Source organism: Eucalyptus grandis, chromosome 9 (genome assembly GCF_016545825.1).
Source record: "Eucalyptus grandis isolate ANBG69807.140 chromosome 9, ASM1654582v1, whole genome shotgun sequence".
Classification (NCBI taxonomy): Eukaryota; Viridiplantae; Streptophyta; class Magnoliopsida; order Myrtales; family Myrtaceae; genus Eucalyptus; species Eucalyptus grandis.
The window spans coordinates 28,491,568-28,515,368 of record NC_052620.1 but is presented as its reverse complement, the minus strand read 5'-3'; the positions used below and the strand labels follow the sequence as shown (position 1 = coordinate 28,515,368).

General features: G+C 41.1%; 3 protein-coding genes and 1 long non-coding RNA gene across 4 annotated transcripts; 3 read left to right on the top strand and 1 right to left on the bottom strand.

Annotated features, from left to right (window-relative positions):
• Positions 1-4,486: 4,486 nt before the first annotated feature.
• LOC104419117 (glycerophosphodiester phosphodiesterase GDPD1, chloroplastic) lies at positions 4,487-7,552 on the top strand. The gene is made up of 5 exons (XM_010030668.3): positions 4,487-4,842; positions 5,678-5,737; positions 6,144-6,521; positions 6,711-6,907; positions 7,020-7,552. Exons 1-5 carry the CDS (start codon positions 4,570-4,572, stop codon positions 7,249-7,251), a joined length of 1,140 nt encoding a protein of 379 aa, XP_010028970.2. The 5' UTR covers positions 4,487-4,569; the 3' UTR covers positions 7,252-7,552.
• Positions 7,553-9,090: 1,538 nt separating this feature from the next.
• Positions 9,091-11,128, top strand: LOC120288177. Its single transcript, XR_005546469.1, has 2 exons — positions 9,091-10,203; positions 10,804-11,128. It is a non-coding gene; the product is annotated as an uncharacterized LOC120288177 (long non-coding RNA).
• Positions 11,129-15,093: 3,965 nt separating this feature from the next.
• On the top strand, positions 15,094-15,911 carry LOC120288491 (major centromere autoantigen B). Its single transcript, XM_039302511.1, has 2 exons — positions 15,094-15,454; positions 15,814-15,911. The coding sequence occupies exons 1-2, from the start codon at positions 15,094-15,096 to the stop codon at positions 15,909-15,911; spliced, it is 459 nt and encodes a 152-aa protein (XP_039158445.1).
• Positions 15,912-22,135: 6,224 nt separating this feature from the next.
• Positions 22,136-22,627, bottom strand: LOC120288490 (pentatricopeptide repeat-containing protein At1g62670, mitochondrial-like). The gene has a single exon (XM_039302510.1). It carries the CDS (start codon positions 22,625-22,627, stop codon positions 22,136-22,138), a length of 492 nt encoding a protein of 163 aa, XP_039158444.1.
• Positions 22,628-23,801: the final 1,174 nt, after the last annotated feature.

The window sequence follows — 23,801 nt, the reverse complement described above, 5'->3', positions numbered from 1 at the left end:
TCTCTTCGTCTTCTTTCATTGTTTTCATTAGCTATCGAATTTTGATAACAAAATTGACTCAATCTTTTGGATTGCACAAGGTATACTTTTCCTATTTCGCCAAATCAAAAGGGCAGAGACTAGTCAACGCTGTTTATCACATGTTTTACCATAATCAATCTCCTGGCCTGGGATTATGACCCAAAAAAAAAAAAAAAAAAATCTCCTGGCCTAGGATCGCAAATTGCTCACGACTTCATGACATCACGAAGCACGACAGGACTATTGGGCAAAGTCAGGTTTCCGAAAAAATAGAAAAGTAAAGGTCTTCCATCCAAAGGCTCAATGTCGTCAGCGATGACTAAACTTTCAACGGCAGCTCATCGTTGTTTAAGGAAATGAAATCGACTTTTCAACCTTTCTTGCATTTCTTAAGGAAAATTTGAAAAAAAAAAAAAATCGTGGATCCACGTAGCTCTTGCTGCTGGGAAAATCCTGTCGTTGAAGATGACAAGGTTGTCATTAGAAAAACGTAGAGCAGAATCGAATGGGCTGGCTAAGACAGCTGCGTAGCCGAGAGATGTTGTTGACCCAGCCCGTCGCTGACTCTTGCTTCTGGCGACGCCCGTATCCGGTTCCGATCTCATCACATGAAAAATGAAAGATGACATGTATGATTATTAATATCATCATTGAATTTTTAATTATTTAATGTGTAATGTGATCCATGAGTTTTTTCTTGGTTCAATATGATTTTTGAAATATTATTGTACGTGAACTATATGAACTTGTTACCACCGGCCGAGGTAGCCCGCCGAATGAGCGCCACGATCCTCACCCCCAGGTGAAGGGTTCAAAACTCGAGAGGAGGCTAGGTATATTAAGTGTGCCATGCGAGGGGATGATGGATCCTCCCGCTAAATGTCACAGGAGTTTACGGCGTGACCGGATTACATTTAACATATTTATATAGTTTAAGGACTACATTGGATATATATCAAAAGTTAAAGAATCACATCAAACAAATTAAAATGAAAAGAACTTGTGTTATTAACCTTATCAAAATCAAACTTCATTAGCTATTCTTTGATCTACCATGCAAAAGATATGAAAAGAAAAGCAAATGGAAATTCACATTAAGCCGGTACACTCGACCCTATAAATTATGCCACATGACAAATCGTTGAGAGATCATTAACCTTTTAAACTTATCGAATTGATTGATTCACTAACACACAAAGAAACGAATCGGCCATATTTGAGGAATTTAGATTGATTTTGAGTGCAAAATTATTCAGGATGTAAATTATGTCATTTATATAAAGAGCCGCCAATCACACCTCGCACGCCAGCTCCACCATCAACGCACATCTCGACCATGGTCAAGTGCTTGAATGCCCGCTCGACCTCCACAGATGGATCGAGAGACAAAGAAGTGTCGGTCCTTAACATCGCCGGGTGGTGTCGCTCGCTTATCGACCTCGAAGGTCATGGGCCTTGCTTCGCCCTTACGAAGGTGGTTACCCACCACCACCGGCGCAAGCAAAGACGGTGCAAATTGCTGTCCGTCGGTCATCGAAATGAAAATAAGATATAGAGAGAGAGAGAGAGAGAGAATGGTCCGTCCCTTGGGTCTTCCAGAAGGTCCAATACAGATGGGATCCAGACAAGGAGTTGCGAATCCCGCATGGATCCACATCACCCGTGTCTGTACAAGCATTATCCCTTTTTATTTTAAGGAAGCTTGTGCTTGAGAATGTGCCGGTAGATGACCGAGAAAGTGAGTCACGAAATCGTGGCAGGATAGGCGGATGGCCCCTCCCAGCATCCTTCGCCTCCTCCACCCTGTCTTTCGGATAATGCGCCCCTCGGCAGTTTTTTTAAGTGCGAAAGCTTTTGTCCGAAGGAATCTTTTCTGGACACGCCAATCAAATGATTCTGTCCTGTCTTGAGATTGAATAACACCCCACATCGCTATCTCTCTCTCCCTCCGTGAAAGCAGTATTTCGTGAAGCAAACCAGCGCGCAGAAAAGTGGTATTCCTAATCGATTAGCTCTTAAATTTTCAGCACTTAATTGAGGAATTTTGTTAATTGATTAGCTCGGAGCACCATTTAGTTAATTTTATCTTTGAGGAGAAAAATCGAACCGGACTTATATATCTGCAATGGATGTTACCCTCGAGACAAAAAAAAAAATTTGAATTAAACTATGCAAAACCTATACTAGTCCGATTATCTCGACTTATGTTTGTTACGTTGAATAAGAGTTCTAAAATCGAATAAAGCAAAGAAGCACAAAAGAGTATAATGCGAGTTCATCTCTCCTCAATATCCAAACCTGGATTGGCTATTGAATTTTAAGATAAAATAAGAATAAGGACAAAAACACCTAATTGATTATTATTTTCAACTGGCACAATATATACCAAAATACCAAAATGGCATCAACGCAATGTTAAATTGTGTTTTTGTACTGAAACAATTTGGTGTCACCCTCTCATTGGCCGAGTTCTTCCGGCTTGGACAATTTAATTTGCATGTCCTTGTTTAACTAGATCGCCGTGAAAATTAGTAAAAAATACTGGTTAATAAAAGGGTTAATGCTACGGAAAAACCTTAAATTTGTATATTCATAGTAAATTTACCCAAAAAACTCATAAATGATACAATTTGATAGATTACTCTTGCATGATACATGACAGTTAATGAGTATACTAAATTTAAGATTTTAGCCTTTATTAGTTACACATGTTTCAATTTAGACTTTTTGATAATATTGATTTCTAATGAAAAGTGACATGATAATAATTCATGTCACGAAAAAAAAAAAAAAGAAAAAGAAGAAGAAGATGATACCGCGTCATACCGGAATTTCCAAAAAATGGAATTAAATATAAATAAAAAGAGGATGGCCGTGAGGATGACGCACCCTTGCGAATCTGAGGAGGGCTAGTGGGGAACACGGAGGAGGCGGACGAGGAAGCCGACACGCGAGAGTCTCGATCGAGATATTCCCCCGGATATTCGTTTTCTGGAAATTCACAGAACCCCGAAAAGAAAAAAGGAAAGAGAAAAAGGAAATTACGTGATTGGCGGAGAGGACATACGCACGCGCACGGTAGGCGACAGCACTCCAAATGCTTCGGAGCCCCGGCCGTTGGCCCCGTTAACGCCTGTCGAATCGTTCGAAAGCAACGTTTTTTCTGGACCGTTCGATGCCCCCCCGGGGAATCGAGAACCGAATTGCCCACAACCACCGTCAATTTTCATCCGCAAAATTTAAAGATGGAAAGAATTTTTCGAACAAAAAGGGATAAAAAAAAATTAAGTTTCATTGCCAACTCTAAATTAAATATATTATCCACGACTCCGATCTATAATTTCATTGTCTCTCTACCCTTCGTCATTTGGCCATTATTTTGTGAATGATTGTTGACTTAAAAAAGAGATGCGATAATTCATTACAAAATAAGCCAAAGATATGTAGACTGATATATCAATTGGATTGATAGGATGTCAATGTGAGGTGAATGTCAAGGTTAGATCTAATTGATTAAATCTGTACATGTCTAGTGACTATTAAATGTTTTTGTTGCTTAAAGAATCAAATAAACGGGGAGGGGAGAATTGCCATGGTCCTTGTACATCGAAGTACCAAACATTTCTCAAACTATACATGCCATTATGCCTAACTCCTCGATATTGTGTCGTTTTGTTGATCTTAAAGATCGATGCTTATTTGAGAGGAATGTTTTGGTTTTTTAGCTTATCACAGTTGAAGGTTCTTCATGCACCATGTAATATTCATCATAATCAATTCACACATTAAAAAAAAAAAAAAAAATTCTTTCCTAAATAAACTAAAACAACTATTGGAATAACATACTGTGCGTATTTTCATCTATACCAAGATTCCCGTCTTATTTGGTCCACGCATACGGACAAATAAATCCAACTGCTCTTTCTAATTATTCTGCGATCAGGTATTTGCGCGTGGACCGGTATCCTGTCCAATCATAAGATAGTTTCCCGGTACACGACCGAGATACGAAATGTATGACGGCACGTGGTCCAACCCAAGAGCGGCCCTAAAAGAAAAACGTAGCTCTTCCGCCATGCACCACCTCGCTCAGGGCAAATTCCCCCCGTGTTGTACCTCCCGAGACCACCTTTCCTCAACACGCACTCTTCTTCAATCCACAAACGGCCGCCTAACGGCGGCCGTTAGAGAACCCTCAGCGGAGCGCGCAGTCGACACGCGTGCAATGTCTACTTGACCCCCCCAATTAACGGCGTCGGCCGACCCCCCGCGTTGACGGAGGACCCGAATATCCGAAAGCATATTTCCTCTCAATAGTCCCAAAAGTGGAAAAAATTAAAAGAAAGTTCGAATTCTCTATTCAACATATCCCTCCGAATATTCCATTTTTCAGATCCGCGTCACGTCCGATTCCTTCCCCCTTCCCTCTCTCGCTATATAACCCCTCTTGCAATACCTCCTCTCCCAACCCCGCCCCACGAAATTCCCCTTTGCCCCCCCCTGCCGCCAACCTTCCTTCCTTCCTTCCTTCTCTCTCCTCGCTTCCAAATGGCTCTCAAGGCCGTGCACGTCTCCGACGTCCCCAACCTCGACCAGGTCCCCGAGGGCCCCTCCGTCGCGCTCTACTCCGCCGGCTTCGCCAGGGGCGAGGCCCGGGCGCCGTTCAAGGCCCCCAAGTTCCTGGTGATCGGCCACCGCGGGCACGGCATGAACGCGCTCCAGTCGAGCGACCGGCGGATGCGGGGATTCATGGAGAACACCCTGCTGTCCTTCAACGCCGCCGCCAAGCACCCGGTCGATTTCGTCGAGTTCGACGTCCAGGTGAGCCTCCGGTTTCTTTGGTCGTCTTTGCCTTGAGTTCTTGATGGTCGTTTGCTTCGCTGTTCTGCTTTCTTGTTCGCGAAATAAGGAAAGAAAAAATATTCTTCTTTTTTCTCTTCTTCTTTTGGGGTGTTCGTGGGTTTCACCGGAGGAGATTTGACCTGTCTCCAGATCCCGATTCGGAAGTCATTTATTTGTTTAACTTTTTCGGTGTTTCTTTGTGTTCTTTGATTCGTTGTAGCGTTCGTGGTTCGTTTCAATGCATCGAAACCTGGCGAGCGAGCCTGCGTTCACGTGCGTTGTCGGGTCGCATCGTGCCATCGCCGCGTACGGCCGCCCGGTTTTGTCCGTTTCCGCGCGCGGGGTCCCTTTAGAGCTTGATTTATGAACCAGGCATTGCGGCTACGTGAAAATAAATAAAAAAATGATATAAAAATGTTTTGACTATCCGTTTCGCAAAAAATAAATAGTTTTGACAAATAATTGCTCGTACTGTTTAACAATATTATCGACTAGAAATATGTTCATGGCCATTTAGATTATTTTTAGAAACGACGCTTTCCTGATTTAGATGAGCCTTTGCGATTTTGTATTATTTGGCCATCCTACTTAATTAGGCTTCTTTCCGGGGGACTTCCTTTTTTTTTTGCTCTGTTTCTTTTTTCCACTTCGGCTTGAGATTTTTCCTTAATTTGCGATACTGATGAGGTGCTTTTTTTTTTTTTTTTTTTTTTTTTGGTTGGCTCGTTGGTTGATCCTTCAAGATGTTTGGTGGTATTAATGCCTAAGAACAACAAAAGTAAAGCCAAAACAAAATCTTGGGTTCTTTTTGTAGGTGACCAGAGATGACTGCCCGGTCATTTTTCACGACGACGTCATCCTCTCCGAAGACAACGTAAGCCCTTCTTCTATTCATACACTATATGTTCTTTTTTTAGGACATTGTTACACTATATGTTCAATTAAAAAATAGTAGTACGATGTGGATAATAAAATTGTGAATTTTTTTTTGTATATTTCTGTCTACGGTAATAAAGAATATATAAGGTATAATAATTATTTAAGACAGTGTATCACTCAAAATATGCACAATTAGCCTAAAAATATAATCCCAATCTTGAGATATAGGAAAAATCAATAGAAATTGACTAATTAGATCTAACATAGAAAAATATGCTGGTGAAATTTCTTATGATTTAACTATCTCTAACATAAAAATCCAATCTTTTTAAGATCATTATGCCAAATTTAGTAAATCCGGCATCGATCTTAACCCTTTTTTTCTTTTTAATTTTTTTCAGGGCACGATATTTGAAAAAAGAATGACAGAGCTGTCCTTGGCCGAATTCCTCAGCTACGGACCGCAGAGAGAAAATGGGAAGATCGGAAAGTCGCTCTGGAGGAAGACGGGATCTGGAAAGATAGTGAAGTGGAACGTGGAAGAGGAGGACTCCCTCTGCACATTGCAGGAGGCTTTCGAGAAGGTGGAGCCTTCGCTCGGCTTCAACATCGAGCTGAAGTTCGACGACCACATCGTGTACCAACAGGACCACCTCGTCCACGTCCTCCAAGTGATCCTGAAGGTCGTCTTCGAGTGTGCACAAGGACGGCCCATCATCTTCTCCTCGTTCCAGCCCGACGCAGCTCTTCTGATCAGGAAATTACAGAGCATATACCCTGTAAGTGTTAGAAATATCGGGTTCAGTTCATTTGAGAGAAATGCTTGGTAGTTAGTGTATCGAGATTAGTATACAAAAATTCGATGTTAAGCAATTAGACTGATTCGTGGTGGGTGTGGAAAGTGAGATCTTCCGTGGAATTATTTAGAGAAAAGGGTATTGAATTGCAGTTGTGAATTGGCTTGTTAGGTATTCTTTTTGACTAATGGTGGGACGGAGATCTACTACGATTCTCGGAGAAATTCATTGGAGGAGGCCATCAAGTTGTGCTTGGAAGGTGGACTTCAGGGGATTGTTTCCGAGGTGAAGGGCGTTTTCAGGAATCCAGCCGCCGTCCCCAAGATCAAGGAGTCCAAACTCTCTCTGTTAACATATGGCAAATTAAAGTAAGACTCTACACCTTCAGCTTTCGTTGACATGATTGATTGATCGACTCATTGGTGGATCACAACACGAAACTGACCGTTCCGCCGCATGTTGTTTTTGTGGGAATCGCAGCAATGTCTCCGAGGCTGTGTACATGCAACACTTGATGGGCATCGATGGAGTGATCGTCGATCTGGTTCAAGAAATCACAGAGGCGGTGTCCGAGCTGATCAAGCCAGCCAAGGAAGGACTTGGAGAGAGTGCAGGTGAAGTGGAAGAGGGGAAATTGGAGTTGAAGCCTCTGTTCTCAAAAAAGGAGCTTGCTTTTCTTCTCAAGCTCATCCCAGAATTGATACAGCTATAGAAGACGGAGCCAATTATTATTAACCCACAAATTCCGAAAAGAAGAAACAAGAGTAGCCTTCCGTTGTGCATTAGAATGTGTGGTGTTGGAGGAGAAGCCAAAAGCATAGTCATTCTCATTGTTCTGTACATAGTCAAATTAGTTCCTCCCTCTCTCGCTCGTTCTGTCTGAAATACTAATTTGAAAACGACGAGAGGGCTTACACGGAGCACATGCCCTTCCTCGTCGGGTCCTCCATTTTGTAGCATATTCATACGAGTTATAATGATAAGTGGCTGAATAGCCTGTTTTTTCCATGTTTCTTAGCCTGGTATTTTTCTCGTCTTTCTACGATCTTTTTTTTTTTTTTTTTTTTGACTTAGAAACTACATTAATGTGAAGGGAAAGGCTCCGGAAGACTGGCATTCACACGATTGTAACGGCCTGAATTTGTTTGGCCGATACTGAGGTTTTGGTACTTTTGGAGGCATTGATCTTTTGTCTTTACATTTGACTAAAGACAGATGAAGTTTTTGAAAATAACAAAAATGGTCCATGAGTTTTGGATATTCACTCAATGTGCAATATCATCTTTAAATTTTTAGTTTGTTCAATGCGAATCTTTTAATGACAAATCATACTTTTTTTTGATGATGTTGATTGTGTATGTCAAGGTGGATTTATAAAATGACGAGTCGACTTTTTCATCTTTTTATTGGTCCATTTTAAAAGAGGGAAAGAAAAACAAATTAGAGACTTCCATTATCCCATGTGATTTTTTTTTTCTTAATTTGAGATGAATATATCACATGGATAAAATCCAAGTGTAGCTTTTTTTGCCCGTTGTTCATACTTTTAACAGATTGAAAGTCACATTAGCAGATTTCGCAAACTTGAATTAACAAAAGAACGATATTGAATATTTTTATATAATTTATGAACTAAATAGGAGTCTCGTAATCATAAGTCAATATGATCTTCTCAAGGGCCGGGGGGATGAGGAGGGGGGAAGAATAGTGGTGATACGGGTATTAATAGTTGATGGACCACACGATATTACACGTAAGGTTAAAGTTCAAATACAATAACATATGAACATTCATATTGCAAATTACTAAGTTCAAGCTTATTGGACGCCTAGTACAGATAGGAATCAGCTACAGTTTTTAACTATTTACAATCGTCAAAGCATTTAAACTATTCAAATAACAAGATGCATTTTTCATTTTACTTCAACTTTGTCAGTTGGATAATTTCAACATTAGTTGCATTCAATGTAGCATATATCCAATCCAAATGAGTTAAGAAGCTTTTTGTTCTTTATCCCTTTTTTTCAAATTGAAATTTGCATTGGTAGGAGATGGCTGTTCGAAAGATAATTTTATAGCGATGTTTAAAAAAAAAAAAAATCCGAAATTTCTTGACCGTCCCAAAACCCCATTAATCCCAATGGTTCTTGGACCTTTGGGTCGTTTATTCATGTTTTCTTTGGGGGGGCAGTAGATCAGTTATTTCACTCAACTTGCCTTGTGTGATTCAAGTTCTGGCTGCTCATGAAAATAGCCTCTTGGTCAAGTTGCCATGGCATTGTTGTGACCGTACATTCCATCCATGGCCAATCCGAGTTCAAATCAACGGTTATGATTTGACAATTACGAAAGGGGAGGTTCAATCCACCGGTAAGTTCTGCCGATGGCTCCGGAGCTCCTAGAATCTAGAATTTATGCTGATCATTCCGACACTAACGAGTTCTACCTGACCCGTTGGATTCCCGGGTTTATAGTCGCTTCTATATAAAGGCCTTCCCATTGCATCAAGAAGTGCTTGTGAAAAGCTGTTTCTTTATTTCCTTTGCCACATCATTTCGTGACAAGCTTTTCCTGTAACTGTGGATACATTCCAACGTGTGCGGCACGACGAGGAGGCGACCCACGAGAATGAAGTGGACCACTCGGCGAACTCGAGTGCACAGGTCCCCGAACTGAATCCTCCTCCAGTGGATCCTATGTGCCGCGGTCCCTATTCCTGATGGGTACCGGCTGACGAAGTGCTTGTCGGCGACTATTTGAGTAGCAAGATTGATGGCCACCCGCTGCCGCCCTCCTTTATCCTCGAGCTCGACGTGTTCGGAACCGAGCCGTGGAACTTTCCTGGTACCTTTATCGGGTTCCTCCTCGAGATTGTTGATTTGTATCTGATGAAGATGGAGAAGAAAGACTTCTTCTTTTTAACCTTAAGCTTGCAATTAAGGTCGAAACCCCGTTGTTTTCCCCAAAACTCTGTTTTTTTTTTCTCCCCTGAATCGGTCCCCTGATTCTAAGTTAGTTGCCAAAATTCGCCTTGGAAAAACTATAGCTTTACATTACTATTTTTGGTCTTCTCGTCTTCTCGAATCCACTGGAGTTTTTCATCAATAATGGCAAGTGAATTCACAGGCGATGCCGAAGAGGAAAGGTACTTCTTTTGCCGGATGAAGAAGGAAGCGAAGTTGGGAGATTGATCGGCGGCACACAAAAGAGTTGTTGGTGCTTCTGGTTACTGGAAGCTAAGTGGTACGGAGAAGCAAATACTTACACTCCCATTGAAGGCAATCAAGAGCAGGCTCCTTTTTTGTGAAGGAGGAGGAGGAGAAGATCGAGAGGTGGAAGAGGAAGAAGAGGAAGAAGATGATGATGATGAAGATGGAGAAGGAGGCTCAACCAATGTTGCTCAGACCGGACCAAAATAGATCATGCATGAGTTTTGGCCTCACTACCGGATACATATTCTAGACAACATGTTTTCTCGACTCGTCTCGGAGAATTTCTTGCAGGGATTCGGGTGGAGTGGGTCGAGCCCATCACAGCCATTCATTTCGCGAGAGTTCCCATGAGCCCCACGCATCAAGACCCGCTTAAAGGACAGCCAGTTCAGCGGATCCGGTCCAAACAAGACTTATTAATCCATCCTTTCGGATTGAAGAAACATGAAATCGTAAGTGGGACTTTCTTTGTGAGACTCACATGAACAATGACCGGCTTGGTTCACTGTAGCAATAAGCTATATATATGCTATAGTGACTTGAGTCAGCGATTTTCTGAGTCATCAGTAATAGATATTATAATCATAATTTGAGTCATTAGAACTGTCCATTTCTACCGGAAGATGTTTTTTATATTTTTGTTCAAGTTTTGCAAATCAAATGTTAGAGGAGTTTTGGGTATTCCACATGTTTGCATCAATTGATGAAGATGCTTCTTCACGAGTCCTAAAGGATCCTCGATTGTCGGCAGACAGGTTTGACTGAGGCTAATTTGTTGATGGTTGAACATAAAAAGATGTGTCCATATATACGGATAAGGGCGAATGTCCTTAATCATAAAGGTTTTGAGATAAGGACGGAGGTCCTTAATCAGTGTTTGTCATTTCTTGTTTTTGTGATGGAGTTGTTCTTGTATATCTGAATTCTTCAAGTGCTTTTTTTTTGGCTTTTGATGCAAGGCTATAATGATCATATATATATTTTAATTTTTTGGCGTGTTTCTTTTGCCCGTCCAATTGAATTTGCGGGGGAACCAAATCGAAGGAGATCAGGGAGCAGCGTAACGGGTGTTTCAGAAGAAACCCAAGAGACCCAAGGGGGTCACGTCTCTCCCGTCGAGCTCGCAACAGTGTCTCAAGCGGCGGTTCGACCGGACTTAATTCGCGGAGTTCGAGTTGAATTGTCGAAGTTACAGAAAAAAAGTTTTAAAAGAGTATCCGTCTGGGTTTGAATCGTGACCATGCAGACTGCGAACATGCCTTTCCATCTCGCGAGTTCGCTCTGGCTTTACAGTAAGTAGTTTCAGCAGAAAGATTTTCAGGAGACCCGGCATTCCTTTTCGATTAATGACAATTTTTTTATAGGCCTTCTTGTCTCTTTTTGATTCATCTTAATGTCCATCTTTGGGCCTCAAATGGGCAGGGCGCTCGGGCGGGCCTGAGCTGAATTTGGGTGGGTCCGATTGTAAGTTTGGACCAAATTCAAGGACTAACGTATACCGATCCATGTAACGCAAGTATAAAGACCTATACCAGATCTAAGCCAAGATTAACTCAAATTCACTCGAATTACCTATGCATAGATCAGGCCGCCAGCGCCACAACCGTGCATCTTCGGCGCTGGTGAAAGAATTGGTAAATTAAGACTAGTATAAGCTTGTGCTGAGGGCGTTCAAGTCAAGAAAACTTGAGGGCTCAAGATGGAATATATTCACATTAAGCAAAACAACCACTTAAATAGAAAACCTCTCATTATTATTAGGGTGGGAATATTTATTTATTTCCCCTCACTACATAATCAAATCCACTCTTTTTCCTACAAGATAGACAAAATCAATCTTAATGATTTTCATATTTGCACAATTTCATTTAACTTGGTTACTTTCCTTACGTAGTTTCCTGTCGTAGTTTTCTGTCAAATTTAAATCAACGGTTACAATCTGACAATTCGATTTGACAATTCCAAAAGAAAGGTTCACATCCGCCGTAAATTTTTGCTGAAAGATTGGGGACTTCTAGAATCGAGGAGCCCTAGTCCTACCAAAATTCGGACAAAAACAAGCGACGCGGTAAGGATTCTCGCCGAACCCGTCGAGGAACAGTTCGTGCTTTGCTTCCATATAAAACGCCTTCGCCCTTACATAAAACAGACTCTTGTGAAGAGCTCTTCTTTATTCTTTGGCTCTTCGCCACAATTTGTGAAACAACTTTTTCGACCACACGGTGAGCTCGAGCTCACAGATCCCCGAATCGCATCCTCCTTCGATGTATATCATCCATGGCCCGGGTCCCGATTACCAGTCGCGTGCCGGTTCAAGCTCAGCAACGAAGAGCTTGTTGGCCTGCTCTCGAGGCGCAAGATTGATGGCCACCCGTTGCCGCCTTTGATCCCCGTAGTTCGATGTGTTCGGAACTGAGCCGTGGAACTTGCTAGGTGCCATGAATATGGTGTTTCATGCTGTATCAGGCACCCCTCGAATTCTAATGAAGGATAGGTACAATGCAAAAATTTTAAAATTTGTCACGAATGTATTATCGAGTCCTAAAACATTATGTTTAAGATTGGTTGCTCATGATTGCTGCTAGTCGGGTTCCCGATGTACTTCTCTATTCCTTTTATTTTATGTTCAAGGTTCAATAACGTATTTAATTTGTCATTGTTTTAGTATTTAGTTATTTACTATTTTTTTAAGAGTGTTTATTTCCCAAAAATGAATAATTTAAAGATATTTTCCTAAAACGATGGATTGTTTACTTACAGAAATGAAGAAATGACAAATATTTTATCATCAATGAAGACGTATAAATATAAATTACTATCGATAATAAAATCTAAGAAAAAAGCTTTGATGATTGTACTGTTACTCTATGAAGAGTAACGGTGCAATCTTGAGTCTTGACCCCATATATTCCCAAGGAAATCGGACAACTTGTTTGTTCCTTAGGAAATATAGGATTTTGTGGGGATTTGTTAAATCTCATCACCCTAGATGCCATTAATTTTTCGTATGAGAATTAAAATTTGCTTTTCAAATTTGCTAGGTAGATTTGAAGTTGTCTCATACGAAATAGATTTTATATCAATATTAAGTTATTAAATTAAAAAAAAAAATCGTTCATTTCTCTCTTTCATAAAATGCCTGCAATCTTTTGCTAATGAAGTTGAATTATTAATTAAGCAAATCTCTGGCAGCATGTTGCTTTTAAAATGATACTAAAGGCTCAAATGCATTGCTAGTTTGAAGTATTTACGGCACCATTAGGCTAGCATTGTCCCTTCTTATTATTCTCTCTTTACTTTACCGGTTTCATGTTCCCCTAAAAATTTGCGTTCCTACTGTTAAGACAAAAATAATATCTAACATGATTTTCACAAAGCAATATACAAATTTGCTATCTCAATTCAGTAAAAAATAAGTCATCTACGGATGGACAATTAACAATAAATTTTTTGATGTGGTCCAACTCTAAATAACTCTAAATAAGTAATCTATAAATGGTCAAATTAAATATCTCATGTCCTTCATCCTTTTATTGTTTAGTAATGGACGGATCATTTATTTCTCTATTTAGCTTTTCTTTTTTTCCCTTTATTAGTCAATGGTGGCCTTAACTTACTCAGCCTGTTGCCTTCTCTTGGTGTGAGATAATTGAGGTCGAGAGGCCACCATCATTCACCGCGATTCCTACTAATGACAGTGGCCCTCATGCTAGCGTTGCTCTAAAACTGATTATTTTGACAGATAAGTAATTATTTTAAGGAAAATATTTTCACAATTATTCACTTTGTTGGCGTGGAGCCACCGTGCCTATTAAAAGCTATCTAAAATTGTAATGTCAGTATAAAGAGATCGGAAAACTATGGTTTTACATTGCTATTTTTTTACCCTGCCATTGTTTTCTTGAATCCATTGGAGTTATTGATGTCATTTGGCGCAATTTTAGTTAGCAATGGTGAGTGAGCTCACCGGCGATGTCGACCAGGAATGGTACTTCTTTTCGCCAGATAAAGAACGAAGCGAGCTTTGAAGATTCATCGGGAGTGTGCAAAAGAGATGGTGCTTCTGGTTATGGGAAGCTATAACTGGTACAGAGAAGCGAATCGTTACACTTACATCAATGCAATCGCGAGCAGCCTCCTTTTATCGCGGAGGAGGAGGAGGAGGAGGAGGAAGCTCAACCAATGTTGCTCAATCTCGACACGAGTGTGGATCATGCACGAGTTTCGGCTTCGGAACCAGGTACGTGTTCAAGAAGACATCATGGTTACTGGCTCGTCACAGAGAACTTGCAGGGATCCGGATCCAGTGGGGGCTAAGTCCTTTTGCCCATTCAACTGAATTTTCAGAGATTCGGCTCGAAGGAGATCAATGGGAAGTGTACCGGGTCAAATTGATCAAGCCGTCACCACCACCGCCTGCACCCCACCGTCACCGTCACCGCCTGCACCCCGCCGCCACCCCGCCATGTGGCTTCGGTGGCTGGTGAAAGATCTGTAGCTTGGGACTTATACAAGCTTGTGCCGCAGGCCAGTGGTTCACCTTAGACCACCTTAAGCAAGACAAACCATTGACATTACAGGCACTCGTTATTAATAAGGTTTTTCTCTAGGCACGGCGCGATGATGGACGGAACGGCGCAGTTTCAGTTTCGCTTTGAGCACATCATAACACGTTCGCCACCTCAATCCAAACCTATCTCGTAGGGAAAGAATATGCAATTATCAATTCCTTTTACTATATCTAGCATTCTCCTGAACAGTTAAAGAAGTCATACCAATCTGACAGGTAAAACAAACCCACCCTTACCAATTTGAAAACAATCTGGGGTGGCCTGCGTCGCCTCCCTGATTTCCGAAACCCCCGTTGGACCTCCAGCTATCACCACCTCCCTTGTCCCAACCTTTCTCGCACAGCCACATTCCTCTCTCTCTCTCTCTCTCTCTGTTCATGCTCGCGTCTCCCTCCCTCCCTCCCTCCCTCCCGCCTCCACCATGGGCTGCGGCGTATCCAGGTTCAACAGAGAAGACGGCCCCCACGCCGCCTCCGGGCCGACCTACCTCTACATCAACCCCCTCCACCGCCGCATCGAGGACTTTGCCTTCCGCCGCCGGGGCGACCGGGCCGGCGCGGCCGCCGGCACCGCCCTCGCCGACGGCAGCACCCCTCCAGCAAGCAGCTCCTCTACGTCGACCCGGACGAAGCCGACACCTCCTCTCTCGGCAGCGACCCCAAACTAGACATCTGCAGCGGCGGGGGCTGCGGACGCAAGAGCATCTCGTCCCCGCGTCCCCCGAAGAAAGACGACGCCGCCCCGGCCGCCACCCTCCTCCCGCCCACGCGCATGAGCGGACCGCCAGTGCAGGTGATGAAGGCAAAGGAACGCAGCGAGGACGGCGAGGAGATGATCAAGGAGGTCAGAGAGGTCGAGGAAGGGGGCAAGGTAGGCGGCGGAGGGGAGGTGGCGGAGGAGGTGGTGAAGGAAGTGGTGGCTGAAAAGGAGAGAGGAAGCGGCGTCGAACGCAAAGACGAAGTCAAGAAGGATGAGGTGGAGGAGGAGGAGGAGGAGGAGGAGGAGGTCGAGGGAATAGCCGAGAGGGAAGACAGCATACAGTTGTACCCGGGGTCGCCGAGCTTTAGGGAATACTGCGTCTTGTGCTTCGACGAGTCGGGCGATGCCGATGATAGCCCCAAGAACGTCGACGGTGAGTTTTGTTTTGTTTTTCTCCCTCTCGAGATTGCCCGGTGAATTCCGACAATATTCATATCTTTGTTTCTATATATCATAATTTTGTGAAACCATAAATGTTGGATTGTGATCTTGACACTTATGAAAATTATACATGAAATTCACCGATCATTGAATTTATATGATGACAGTATTATCTTTCTCATGACAATTCACTCCTGCGATTTCTTTTATATGAATAATGTAAAAGAATTTTGAAAACTAACTTAGAAAATATTTATAAAGTGATGTTTGTGCTTTCGTTGAGCATTTAAAAAGTCGAAAGGGATTTGCATACATGAAATTTTCAATCTACCTTCTTTATGCGATAAACAGGGAAAAGTGATACGACCAAGGTGGAGAACGGAAAGGAAAAGGCAAACTTGCCAACTTCAGATTCCGTCGTCGAGGTAAACCTGCTACACCTTTTCTAGTAATTTTGTATAAATCTAGTTTACTTTAAATTTGACCTTGAGATATCAAATTCTCGTACCTTATCGAACTAGTTACTTGTTCAGCGTTTTGCGCAGACATGCATTGATATATATACTTTATATATGTTTATTATCACTCTCGTATATGATGTTAATAATATTTAAATATGTATAATACTTAGGGAAGTCATCCATTGAGCGTAGAAATTAACGAGAAAAAAAAATTGTCCAATAATGACATACGAAATGCAGCTTGAAAGTTCAAATAAAAATTAAATAAAGTAGATAAATAATAGAAAATTTGGAATTCTTCATAAATTAATTTCTTTAAATGTCAAATTTAATTTGTGTAATAGACTAATTGTCGAATATCAACATATTAAACTAAAACTTCATTTACTTTTTCTCTTGTCTGTTTTCTTCCATCAAAATTTGAAATTAAGTGGTTTATGGGAAAAATATATTTTTGGTTTCACTTTTTGCAAACAAATTTGCCTCGTATGATATTTTCATTTAAAACAGGAAAATTTTCAAAGAACGAAATAAAAGCGAATGAAGTTTAAAATGCATGTTTCAAAGAAAATATTTTATTCTTTTATTGTGAGGTTTAATTTAGGGAATGTAAAGTGAAACTTAAGTATGAGAACTGGGTAATCTGTAGTTGTACCATGTACTAACTATGAACAACACAAAAAATTTAAGTCTGGATATATGTCAAGAAACATACTTATTTATGGTATTCTTAGTTAAATTCAATTATTTTCACCAAGTTCAACTATAGATAAAATATTTTTAGAAGTTTATGGATTATATATGTAATTTTCATATCATATGACATCTGGAGATGTTTACACCTCGATTTTATTTACTATTTGAAGAATACACATAGGATGATAGGATGATATGTCAATATTTGGTAAAGTTATTGGACCATGTGGTAAACAATGCCAAGTGTCGTGCCACACGATAGATACATAGCTAAAGACAAGTGCCATGTGGGGAACATAGGAATGAACATCCTCTAAGTTCCGAATTTAACTGCATATAATAAAGTCGAGCCATAAATATTTGTTCAAAGGATTTAAGCTCTAAGAAAAACATGCAAACGCATTTTTATCTTAACAATAGGGTTTTCTATAAACACGCTAAAACATCATCAATACCACAGTTCCCTTGTATATATAAATTACAAAATACATGTGTTTTGGTTCAACATCTTATCAAACTACATAATCTTTTGTTATATCGAGTACAATGAAATAGGCCAGCAAAACTGCCATATTCCGTAACTTGGTGGATTGATTTATTGGGTGTAGGATGCGACCAACCTGTGCATTTCTGAATGCTTGCTTGCATCCCGTCGCATTATTTAGTACCCCAATTTTATTTATCGATCCGATTATTACTCTCATCTTAATAAATTCTATTTCCTCAAACCTCATATTCAAGGGCCCAAAAGAAAGGAAAAAAAATAAGAAAAAATTGACGCGTCCTCATTCATGAGCAGGTACCAAAGAAGTCCAGGAAGAGAAGACGGTTCAGGGTACCCAGGCGCGGCCCAGCAGATGGGATTAGAAGCCTACTGCACGTCTCTTCCTGTAGCCCTCGTAGATCATTTAGCAAAGCTGCGTGATTTCCCGCGGGACAAAAACTGCGAAAAAAAGGTAAAATTAGGGGGGAGAAAACGAACATTACCCGTTATCAAGGGACGAGCTTGCAAGATGTACTCGAAGCGGCTTCTCTTCTTTCTTCTTTCTTTTTTAGCTCCTCGGTTTATTTTAAACTGTAGAGTAATTTCCTTTCTCTCTCTCCCTTTCCTGTCAATTGCCTCTAAAAAATCCTTTACATCATTTATATTTTTGCCCTTCTAGTCAATTATTTATTTGGACTTTTAACTAAGATCTAGTCTAGTTTCTAGTTCGGTAATCCAATGGAACCGGTCACTTTTTATTTTTTTTCCCCATCGCTTGATACCTTATATTATGAAGAAATAAAAAAAATGAAGTTGGACAGGTCCGACCTTTGTAACCAGGAATCAAGCAATCCAATCAGTCAATTCGGTCGAGTCCAAACAGCTTTCGATTTGGGCAGTCCATTTTGCATATCTTTACTTTTAGCGCATCTTGTGCGGGGACGTGAACTTGATTCAGCTATATTTTATTTACACTTGCAAGCCCACCCAATTTTTCTTTTTTCCTAATTCATCCCCCCGCCCCGCTTTTACCGCATCCGTACTTGGTCGCGTACCCCAACCGTCCGGTCCGGTCTCCAATGCGGCTTTGAAAATGGCGGTCCTGCTAGAATTCGGTTTCCGTTCCACGGAAGCTCTCTGTTGCCAATCGCCATGGAGAAAGAAAAAACAGAGACCCCTTTGACCGGAGAAAGTCTCCCCGTTGAAACGACGGCGTGGCCCACTTTCGCTTTCGGTCTCCGTCGATCGCCGCCACAGCGAAACCAACGTCCGAGTTTTCGCTGGCCTTCGGCCGCTTTGGCCGGAGGGAAGCGAAGAGAAAGTTCTTCTGAAAGTCGGACAAAATGAGAAAGGTAAAAGAGAAGACAAAAGAGACGAAGTACTGTGCGTTGAAGGTCACGTTGCGAGTTGAGTTTGCAAGCATTTCTCCTATCTTTATCTCAAAGGCTATTTTTCAAAGAAGCGGGAGGGCATTGATTCTTCTTGTCTTAGAAATGATTTCCACTTTAAATTTAGTGGGAATAGATTCAATGGTCAAAGATCTTTATGACGGAATTTGCCGTGCTTTCCATAAATGCGTACAGAGATCGATTACTTAAAAAGGACATCAAATGCGGAGTAAGTAGGATGAATTGATTAAATATAGATGTTTGGCCTATGCAAGCGACCTTGGCTCAGAACAGGTTGCGTATAGTTTGTAAGATTCGAATAGATAACCTTTATTGGTTACGTCTGATTTGTGAAGAATGAATGATTTGAAAAATGCTTCGCATAGATTGATTGTCCGTAACTCTTAAAATAATTAGTCAATGAAAAATATTTTCATTGTCAATAACAATTCACATCTAAACATTTTCGTAGATGATGAAAATGAATATTTTTCATTTGTTCATTTTTTAAAAGTAATACATGCGATTATTTTTAGAATAATTATTCCGAATCATTCATTTCCCACTAAATAAATGAAAATTTATCTGTTATAATGATCGGTCAAAAAGATTCTTTTAAATAGCATTTCGCATCATCGCGTGTCAATTAACAATAAAGGGCCTGTTCTATCTTGTTATAGCGTGCCTGTACATAGCAACTTACTGATATTGAAGAATTAGAGTTGGTCCAACAGCTTGTGCTAATTACATATAAAGTTATAATCGAATCCATATCGTCAGCATTGCTAAATAGTGCTAGTTCCCACTAACTTTTTGCACCTTGATTAGTTCCATCCATCGTATTTTTTTATTTTTTATAATACGAATTCATCCGATATATTTTTATTTATCAATAAAGCCTGGGAGAATCAACTTTTCCATCGGGCGTTGGATGGAACAAAAGATCCGCCCCGTTTTTTTTAAATAGAAAATCAAAGTATAGCAAATTTGGAAAAATCCGACCCAAGTGTGACGATCTCCGTTGCTCACCCTTTTCTTGACCTTCCGCGGATGCTGGCTGCTTTGGCCAGAAAAATTCAAGATTCGCTCAGTCGTGTGGGGAGAGAGAACATCACGTACGTTGTAAGCTACGACCGTCTGCCTTTGCTTGCACCTCTCTTTTTTTGGACTTTGAATTCCTCTCCCTCCTTTTGGTCGTCGGCATCTCTCGCAATAGATTAAAAAAAAGAAGAAAAAAAGGACGTCTTTTCGGCGTGGATGATGATATTGATATCTTTTGATCGACACGACGGGGAATCCGAGCCTTCCCCGAACAAAGGCACGCAAGCCGTTCAGTTCGCATGCGCATCGGACGAGATTCCGTTCTAAGGTGATTGATGCGGCATCCGAGGCGGTTGTTTCTTATGTCATCGGTATAAATGTTGGAATTGGACATCCGACCGCATAAATCAAAAAGATTCCGGCGGTAGAACCGCGCGCCTCTGCTAATCGAGCGGCTCGAAAAATTTCAAAGTTGGAAAATATCGTTCTTCTCTCCATGCGCTTGCTTGTTTGGTTAGCTTTAGTTCGTTCAACAAGTTGTTGAATTTCGGCGTCTTGACTTGCATTGCGTTCAAACTAAGACGGAATTTCTTCCCTTTTATATCTTATATGGTTCCAGAAGCCCCTCCCCCTCCCTTTCTTTCTTCGTCACTCGCGAAATTCTAAACCTTGACCGGCAGTAAGAAAGCTCCGAAAAATGTGCAAGTCCTCGTAAGGTGTGTTCAAATCGCGAGATCACGTCGGCATTCGGAGTGTCTATGTCGACCCTTGATGTATAATCGGGTCAAACTTCTTGTCATCAAAGTAATGGGAGCTAAATTGTTTGACCGATCCTAAATGTATTGTAAGGATACTGTATCAATTTTAAGCATTTCAATTTTGTCAATTTAATATTAATTTTTTACGTGAAATTCTAAAATAGTCAATGTCGGTCAATTTTTGTTAGAAATAGCTAACACAATAGCGTACTGTGTGATTTTATATTTGATAGGTGTCACGATTGATGTGAAGGAGTTGAGTGCAAGAGAGGAAGAACTTGACTTAGTTTTGAGCTGCTCAAATTGATCAAATTTGTTTGCACTCTCTCGCGGTCAGCCCAAGCGGACGACCTTTAACCCTTTGAAATTCTTGGATGCACAAAGCGATAGCAAAACTTGGAGAAGGAGCTATTAAGTAGAGTGGGCCATCGTTTGATCCTAGCACAGTGGAAAACTCTGTAGAATCCGAAGACGAGTGACGAAAAGGAGAACTCATTAATGGGCGAAAATGATCGGGCAACTGTCCGTTGAAAAAACTGTGAAAGTTGAATACTGTGAAAGTTGAATATTGGTATTCTACCGCTCAAATCTATGAAAGGCCACCCTTCCAATGAAAGGGAGGGGTGAAGGGTTCGAATCGCCACATTCTCAGGAGTTGGGGTGGGGACAACATAGTTTTAGGAGTGGGTTTCGACTTCCACGTCCTGTAAAGAGGCAGGGCAAAAAGTCTGAAAGTAAGAATTAGAGTAGGAATATAGTAGGAATAGAGTAAGACCAACAAAAAAATAAAAATCTATGAAAGTGGTAATGTCCACTAGCAAGAGGATTGCTGCAACGCAGTGGAGATATATAACGACAGCTCGTAAATTGGTGAAAGGTGAGCCTACAAATTGAACTCCAAAGTCCAAACCTCTCTTTGAAACTTGAGTGAAAAATTGTTTTGAATTAGCATGCTTAGTTAGCGATTCGTAGACATTCCAAATAATCGATTTCAATATAGCACCGGAGCAAGATAATTGGAGTTTGATAATTGATTCATCGTGCTCCTCCCTTGTTCTGATCTACGTTTCCTTGAGTTGTTCATCTTACATACGAGCTCAAGAGAGTTGAAACAAAAGAGAGTTGAAACAAAAGAATATATCGGGTATTATTCTCTTACATACTAGAAGAGTGGATAAAGGAATAGTCCCTAAACTTTTCATAAATTGTTGAGTTACGTGATGGATATTTTTTTTTGTGTAATTGGATCCTTAAAATATATGCTTGTTCATGATAGATATTTTTTTGTGCAATTGGATCCTTAAAATATATGCCTGTTCGTTCGATTAAATCTTTACAATAGAAACAAAAATGCTGAGATGAATTGCCCAGCCATCTGCTGCTTAAGTGAGGGCTGCTTAACCTTCGACAGTCATCACTTGGCCGAGATCGTCACACCCACTTCGTCGCACTGCCAATGTCGCTTGACCATAGGTGATGAAGATCTAGCTTGGACTCTAGCGATCCATGCCATTTGATCACAGGGTTGTGTGACTCCAGCCACTGTCTGCTGCCTCGCATTTTCCCCCACCTGGTTTTTTTCTTTAAATTTCCTTTCTTCACAAACTTTTAATATCTATTTAGCCTTTTGATATCCTTTATTTCTGAATTACATATAGTTTAATGTAGGGCTGATCGGTTCCAGTCCAGTTCGGTTCGAGGTGGAACGGGGAACCATACTGGGAGTTCCTAGATTTCGGGATTGGAAATTGGATCGACCAGTCTTATAATCGGGAACCGGACCGACCGATTAGTCTGGTGGAACCGATAATTTGTTGTTTGAGGGCAAAAATAAATTGAAAAATGTTACAGTTTGCATCTTATTTCCTCGGTATTATATAGCGTGTTCAACATCACCAAGTTGGCCTTGAAATCGAGCTTCAAGACTCTGCCTAGAATAGCAAAACACAGCTCCACCCTCCTCAAGCGGCAGAGGCAGTTCATCAGGATCCCCCAGATGTAGACATTCAAGCCCACCCCGCGAGAATGCATCTCCTTGATCAAAGCGACGGCGGCAGAGTAATGCCTCATCCAAACCACGATGGACAACACCCGGCTGAATTCCTTCACGGGAGGCAAAGCTTGCATCTTGACGATTGCGTCGAAGCAGGAAACGGCATCATGGAGCCTCCTGAAACCACCGTCGGGTCCAGATTCGCCGTGCGTGTAGCTTGCTGATGAATTAGGAGTCTTGCTTGAAGTAGCATGCGAACTACGAAAGTGAAACGAGCGAATGGAGATAGAGAAGAGGGAGATCGCATTTCTCTTGAAAAACATCGACAACTCTACGAGCGTCATCACCTGCCCTTTTTTCCTAAAAAGGGCAGGAGGGTTTTTCTAAACTTTTTTTTTTTTTAATATCTACTAGTCCAGTCCGATCGGTTCGGTTCCTAACTTGGAATCTAGAACCAGACCGATCGGCCTATGGTTCCAAGAATGGGAATTGGGAGTTGGATCGTCTTCTCCAGGAACCATCCAAAACCGATCAATTCGGTTTGGTCCAGATGATTCCTAGTCCGGGCAATTTCCATTGCACATTCCTAATTTAAGGGAAAATTCTAAATAAAGACCGGAAATGTCATCGTTTTCTCAAATATGAACTCGAAATGAACTTTATTTCAAATAAGAGTATAAAGCGGCCAAATAGTTTTAAATAAGAGTTTAAAATAACCATATTATCTCAAATAAGGGCATTTGGCCGGCCAATAACTATTTCAATCATTGAAGAAAGGGTATTTTGATAAAAAATTGTAACCATTTTTTTTTTTTCTTCTCCCCTTCCCCGGCCATTGTCGTTGATGGTTGGCAAAGGTCGCTCCCCTCACGTGAGGGTAGCTCTTGCCAACCCAAGCAAGTGGGAGGGTCACCCTTGCCGAATCTAGCAAGGGTCACCTCGCTTGGGTTGGGCGAGGTGAGGGTCACTCGAGCTAGTTTTGGCGAGGGTGGCCCTTGAACAACGCTCGGCGAGGGCGACCCTCGCCAAATTTGGCGAGAAGCACCCTCGTGGGGTGGGTGACCCTCGCCAAAGTCTAGCAACCTCTATCATGGTTAGTGGAGGGAAGAGGGAAAAAGAATAAAAAAGAAAAAGAAGGATAAAGAAGAAAGAAAAAGAAGAAGGATATAATCAAAACAAAATAAATTAAAAGGCAAAAATGCTTTTGGTATGAGAGGTTAGATTCTTTTTTGAAATTGATATGATCATTTTAGATCGTTATTTAAAATAAATTTTATTTGGCTCTTATTTAAAATATGATTTATTTCGTGCTATTATTTGAGAAAACGATAAAGCACTTTAAGTATTTATTTGGAATTTTCTCTTAATTTAATGACTTGATTGAACAAAAAAGATATTTGAGAAGATGATTCAATCAGTCAAAATGTCAAGACACGGCTTCCCCAATCGAGCCACTTGCTGTCCATATGGATCTACAGCATCGGACGAGTAAAGCAAAACTTCCGGGGTTCCCAAATT